Below are 6,975 nucleotides of genomic sequence, written 5' to 3'. Positions count from 1 at the left end.
CCTGAACAGGCAGTTAACCCACTGTTCCTAGGCCGTCATTGAAAATAAGAATTTGTTCTTAAATGATTTGCCTAGTTAAATAAAGGATAAATAAATAAAAGACACATTCTTACAATCCAGTGGTGATTCTAACTGACCTAAGACAGGGAATTTTTACTAGGATTAAATGTCAGGAATAGTGAAAAACTAAGTTCAAATGTATTTGGCTAAAGTGTATGTCAACCTCTGACTTTAACTGTACATATTCACATTATGCACAAACACACGTGTGCAAAGGTTCATACACATATCAATTACACCCCAGCCAGAGGGTTTAATTATATGGCAAAGTTGAGTAACAGGGCAGCATCACCCACCTGAGCTACTTTGCTCATCAGTGCCTTCCCGATACCTTTACCTGTGATGCCAAAAGAGAGACATGCATGAGATATGAAACGTAGGGTTATTTATCGGCTTAATGCGGCTGGTATAAATGAACTGATTAAGCAAAATACAAATCAATGTGCGGTCCACATTTTTCTGTTTGACAAATATTGTTCCTGGAGACCATCTAGACTCATTTATTTGGGTGCGAGGCGAGTTCTACTTTTAGAATTTGTTTTGTTGTACACTGGTGGAAATGGGAGAGAAACAGGTGCAAACTGTGCAATCGCTTAGTGGATCAGGCAAATGTTGCGTCACACTAGTTTAACAGATGTACAGGAAGTTGACAGCAGGATAGGTGAATTGCAAGACCTCCACGTACAGTGCATTCGGAAAGGTTTCAGACCCTTTGACCTTTTCCACATTTTGTTGTTACAGCCTTATTCTGAAATGGATTCATTCGTTTTTTCCCCCTCATCAATCTACACACTATACCCCTTAATGACAAAGCAAAAACATGTTTTTAGAAAAGTTTGCAAATTTAAAATAAAAAATTAAAAAACTGAAATATCACTTTTACATACAGTAAGTATTCAGACCCTTTACTCTGTACTTTGTTGAAGCACCTTCGGCAGCAATTACAGCCTTGAGTCTTCTTGGGTCTGACGCTACAAGCTTGACACACCTGTATTTGGGGAGTTTCTCCCATTCTTCTCTGTAGATCCTCTCAAGCTTTGTCAGGTTGGATGGGGAGCGTTGCTGCACAGCTATTTGCAGGTCTCTTCAGAGATGTTCGATCGGGTTCAAGTCCGGGCTCTGGCTGGGCCACTCAAGGACATTCAGAGACTTCTCCCGAAGCCACTCCTGCGTTGTCTTGGCTGTGTGTTTAGAGTCGTTGTCCTGTTGGAAGGTGAACCTTCACCCCAGTCTGAGGTCCTGAGGGTTCTCGAGTAAGTTTTCATCAAGGATCTCTCTGTACTTTGCTCCGTTCATCTTTCCTTCGATCCTGACTAGTCTCCCAGTCCCTGTCGCTGAAAAACATCCCCACAGTATGCTCCTGCAACCACCATGCTTCACTGTAGGAATGGTGCCAGGTTTCCTCTAGACGTGACGCTTGGCATTCAGACCAGAGAATCTCGTCTCTCATGGACTGAGAGTCCTTTAGGTGCCTTTTGGCAAACTCCAAGCGGGCTGTCATGTGCCTTTTACTGAGGAGTCGCTTCAGTCTGGAAGTGTGCCTTTTACTGAAGAGTACTGCAGAGATGGTTGTCCTTTCGGAAGGTTTTCCCATCTCCACAGAGGAACTCTTGAGTTCTGTCAGAGTGACCATTGGGTTCTTGATCACCTCCCTAACAAACCTGTTTTAACTTTGTCATTATGGGGTATTGTGAGTAGATTGATGAGGAAAAAGGCTGTAACGTAACAAAATGTGGGAAAGGTCAAGGGGTCTGATTACTTTCCAAAGGCACTGTATATTCTGAATCCTCCTCTCTTGTTTGATTAAAACAAAACTGGTCAAGACCAAGGCCCATATTCACAAAGCATCTCAGAGTAGGAGTACTGATCTAGAACACGTTTTTAAATCATGATGATTAAAGGGGTTGGTGGGGAGGGCTGATCCTAGATCAGCACTACTACTCTGAGACGCTTTGTGAAGACGGGCCCTTAAGTAGCTGTCTAACCTCTGAAATCAGGCATCACATACAGGTCCTCCATGTAGAGGGCCCGTCCTTTCCACGAGCTGTAGGTATAAAAGTAAAGTGCGTAGCCCACCTTGGCATGGCCTGCAAACAAACACACAGGTATCAAGGTCAATAATATCAATAATAATATATATCATATTGACTGCGCACACCCTTAAAACACACATACATTTATACATGCTGCTCATGCTTGCGGACAGACAGGCAGACACAAACGCACACATGCTGCCCATCTGCTGGTAAGCAAGCAGGCAGACACTAAGGTCAAGTCTATGTGTCAGGACATACTGTAATACTGAACACACAGAAAAACATGTCCACACACACTTAAAACTCACTCACAAACAAACAGACACACACTCACAGAAGAACTAAAAACCTCTCCCCAGGCGTAGGTACGTGCGCAGGCACACACACACACACACACACACACACACACACACACACACACACACACACACACACACACACACACACACACACACACACACAGCAATAGATGTGAAGAGGTGTCTGTTAATGAAATCAACCAGGTGGCCAGGCAGGCAGCTTCTGTTCTGAATGTGTAAAAAGAGACGTGTTATGGAAGGGAAAGAGTCTGGCAGCTGTTGGAATGCATAATGTTCTTGTTCTGGTGGCTTCATAAAAAAAATGATGTCAAGCCCCTTAGATGATGAGTGGGCAGAGAGAGAGCAGCATAGTCAGCCCTGACAGAGGATGGTTAGGTAACAAAAAGAGAGCTAATTAACATATGGAGCCAGCCTGGTTACTATGATGGGGAGGGTAGATGGAGAAGATGTTATAATATATCTGAAATCATGGAAGTTCATGAAACATGGTTTCTGAATTGGGATCAATCAAAAAACAGCATTGTGGCGACCCATTCTATTTCGGTTTCGTAAATAATTTGAAATTCAATTCATGAATTTAAAGTATAATTTATCTCCAATCTCTTTTTGAAGACATTAATTGAATTACCAGTCACTTTCTGAATTGATGGAGTTCAAAGGGAATTGACCGCAACCCTGGTCATGTCAGCACATAGAAACTGTGTCTATGGTTAGTTCTTCTCTCACCCTCTTTGGTCCTGTGTTGTTCGGGTACTTCTGCGACGATACCATGAAAGAATGGGTTTTTAATGAACCCATCCTGCTCCAAATCTGGATGGGAGAGATGACAAAGATACAGAACAGAAAGGGTTAAAGTGATCTACACTCGAAGAAAAAAAGGATTCCAAAAGGATTCTGCAGCTGTCCCCATAGGAGAACACTTTTTGGTTCTAGATAGAACCCCTTTTGGTTCCAGGTAGAACTTTTTGGGGTTCCATGTAGAACCTTCTGCTGAAAGGATTCTAAATAGAACCTAAAAGGATTCTACCTGGAACCAAAAAGGGGTACTTTAAAGGGTTCTCCTATGGGGGCAGCCAAAGAACCCTTTTTGGTTCTAGATAGAACCCCTTTTGGTTCCAGGTAGAACTTTTTGGGGTTCCATGTAGAACCTTCTGCTGAAAGGATTCTAAATAGAACCCAAAAGGATTCTACCTGGAACCAAAAAGGGGTACTTTAAAGGGTTCTCCTATGGGGGCAGCCAAAGAACCTTTTTTCGAAGAGTGTAAACTCATCATTGAGTGAAAGAAAAAGTATGTTAAAATATGGCATTTAAATTACAAAAAATTAAATAGGGATTTTTTTAAATAGCTGGAATGGATTAATCTACCTTTCTGTGTAACTTTCACTTGGTCCAATACCTTCTCGTATTCAGCCAGTTCCTGAGGACACATGAGGACATAAAATACACATTAGGCCTAACAAAATGGCATTAGTGTTATTGATTCCAAACATAACTTTGATTTAGCACTGAGACTATCATATAAGGCTTGTATTCTTAATAGGGCACAAGGGAGTGCCTGGATACAGGCCTTAGCCGTGGTATATTGTCCATATACCACAACCCCGAGGTGCCTTATTGCTATTATAAACTGGTTACAACCAGAGCAGTAAACCTTGGTATACGGGTTATCCCACGGCTGTCAGCCAATCAGCATTCAGGACTCGAATCACCCAGTTTATAAAAGACTCTCTCACACTAGGGACACGTTTTTTTGTTGCAAAACGTTTTGCCGTTTGGAGTAAACGTTTGCCTTTGTAAAAAGTTTTACAACAGACCAAACGTGTTGCAACAGAATCTGACTAATGAATAGACCCCAGGACACGTTTTGGAAGGTTCCGGTAGAAATACATAATATAGAACAAACATTCCTCTCCCCGATATATAGACCAAGGAACCACGTTGGCTCCATTTATGGCATTTGGTCCAACGTTCGACAACGTTTGGCAACATAACGGGGCCAGGTTTGAAAAAAACATTTGTATAAAAAATAACTGTACAAATATGGCTACTGTAGGATATCGAATAAGACTATTTTGTTTTGCCAGACAAATAATGGATACAATGTAGCCTAACAGTTGCTGCAAACAAATTATTTTATTTCTCATGATGAGGAGCAGCGATCTATGTATTGTGGATACTGACGTAATATTTCTATGCAAATATATCATTAATGTCTCCAAATTCCAAGCACGTGTGGGGCGGCCATGCACACGCGCATTTGTGGCAGCTCACCAAAATCATCCGCGCGATATCTTTGCAGTCTTCTAGTGTAGAAGCACGAATGGAGAAATCCATATTATGAAATATATATCAAGGATGTAGAATATTAAAAGACAGACAGAGGTCAGACCAAGGTACAGTAATCCGGAAAAGTGCAGGAACGTGATAAACTCGCTTTTACATCACAACCGTAAAGTCTAGGCTGTTAATAATTTAATAGCGCCCTCCGTGCGTAGGTGGCGACCGTGGGAACTCTTCAGGAAACGCAGTCAACCCGAGTAGCATCAGTGGACCTCGAAATTATACTGGGCCTACATAATATTAATTTCGAACACAAAAAGCACGAATTGGAAGAACATGGACAAAGTAATTGCCTACAGTGAGGAACATCGTTGCAGTTTTAACCCTATCAGCCCCGAGGCCCCAGCAAAAATCATATTTTCATTTATCTGACTTTCAATTATCTGTATGTCCAGACCTTATATTTAGCCTAACAATTTTATTTTCAGGACAACCAGGGATACAAGTACAACACAAAACAATTTGACATAAACAGTTGCATTTATGACTTTTATTGACAAACGGTCTGAAAAAGCAGAAACCTTATAAAAATGAATTTATGTGAATGCTGTAAGTACAGAAATTGTTTTCTCAGTGGGAAATGAATATACAATTAGCTAGGGACAACTGTGTGGAGTTTGGAGTTTGTGACAGCAACTATGTGAGTTTATTACAATGTTATTGGCACTATGTCCTTGGATTTCCTATGATCTCCTATGTAGAAGGACCCCTTCGCTTCTAACAACTTGTGAGCGTCATAGAGCAAAACATGTTACATGTTTGTGTCAGCTTTTCGTAGATAACCCTTGGGGATCCGCTATTGTCTCATAAACACTGCTCTCTCAGCCCGGTTTAAAATTCTTTGCACATCTGCTGAGACATCCATTACATTTTGCATTTTGAAATATGTGTGTAATGCCAAATCAAATCACATTTCATTCGTCACATGCTTTGTTAACTACAGGTGTAGTTTAACAGTGAAATGCTTACTTACAAGCCCTTCCCAGCAATGCAGAGTGAAAGAAAATAGAGAAATAATAGAAAAGTAAAACACGTAATTATAAATACACAACGAGTAACGATAAATTGGCTATATAAACGAGGTATCAGGGGTACTATGTAATTGAGGTAGATATGTAAATACTGTATAACTAGGAATGAAGTGACATATAATCAACAGTAGCAGCAGCATACACTACCATTCAAAGATTTGGGATCACTTAGAAATGTCCTTGTTTTTGAAAGAAAAGCAATTTTTTTGTCCATTAAAATAACATCAAATTGATCAGAAATACAGTGTAGACATTGTGAATGTTGTAAATTACTATTGTAGCTGGAAACGGCAGATTTTTAATGGAATATCTACATAGGCGTACAGAGGCCCATTATCAGCAACCATCACTCCTGTGTTCCAATAGCACGTTGTTTTAGCTAATCCAAGTTTATTATTTTAAAACGCTAATTGATCATTAGAAAACCCTTCTGCAATTATGTTAGCACAGCTGAAAACTGTTGTTCTGATTAAAGAAGGAATAAAACTGACGTTCTTTAGACTAGAGTATCTGGAGCATCAGCATTTGTGGGTTTGATTACAGGCTCAAAATGTCCAGAAACAAATAACTTTCTTCTGAAACTCGTCAGTCTATTATTGTCTGAGAAATGAAGGCTATTCCATGCAAGTATTTGTCAAGAAATTGAAGATCTCTTGAAGATGTACTACTCCCTTCGCAGAACAGAGCAAACTGACGCCTCACAAGTCCTCAACTGGCAAAACACCAGTCTCAACGTCAACAGTGAAGAGTTGACTCGGGATGCTGGCCTTCTAGGCAGGTGGGGCATATAGAGTTGAAGTTGGAAGTTTACATACACTTAGGTTGGAGTCATTAAAACTTATTTTTCAACAACTCCACAAATTTCTTGTTTACAAACTATAGTTTTGGCAAGTCGGTTAGGACATCTACTTTTTGCATGACACAAGTCATTTTTCCAACAATTGTTTACAGACAGATTATTTCATCACTTATAATTCACTGCATCACAATTCCAGTAAATCAGAAGTTTACATACACTAAGTTGACTGTGCCTTTAAACAGCTTGGAAAATTCCAGAAAATGATGTCATGGCTTTAGAAGCTTCTGATAGGCTAATTGACATCATTTGAGTCAATTGGAGGTGTACCTGTGGATGCATTTTTAAAATATACAATTTTTATTTTATTATTATTGTTTTTTTAGCCTGT

General features: G+C 40.1%; 1 protein-coding gene across 1 annotated transcript in view; it reads right to left on the bottom strand.

Annotated features, from left to right (window-relative positions):
• LOC139379438 (spermidine/spermine N1-acetyltransferase family member 2a, tandem duplicate 1) overlaps positions 1-4,910 on the bottom strand; it is a 9,122-nt gene extending 4,212 nt beyond the window's left edge. Inside the window, exons 1-5 of the mRNA XM_071122249.1 lie at positions 4,689-4,910; positions 3,783-3,834; positions 3,143-3,226; positions 2,046-2,147; positions 357-397 (exon numbers count right to left, since the gene is read on the bottom strand). Of these exons, the coding sequence (XP_070978350.1) occupies positions 357-397; positions 2,046-2,147; positions 3,143-3,226; positions 3,783-3,834; positions 4,689-4,751 (342 nt within the window). The 5' untranslated portion in view covers positions 4,752-4,910. The remainder of the gene's footprint in view (positions 1-356; positions 398-2,045; positions 2,148-3,142; positions 3,227-3,782; positions 3,835-4,688) is intronic.
• Between the last annotated feature and the right edge of the window lie 2,065 nt (positions 4,911-6,975).

Source organism: Oncorhynchus clarkii, chromosome 21 (genome assembly GCF_045791955.1).
Source record: "Oncorhynchus clarkii lewisi isolate Uvic-CL-2024 chromosome 21, UVic_Ocla_1.0, whole genome shotgun sequence".
Classification (NCBI taxonomy): domain Eukaryota; kingdom Metazoa; phylum Chordata; class Actinopteri; order Salmoniformes; family Salmonidae; genus Oncorhynchus; species Oncorhynchus clarkii.
This window is presented reverse-complemented; position numbering and strand designations above follow the sequence as displayed.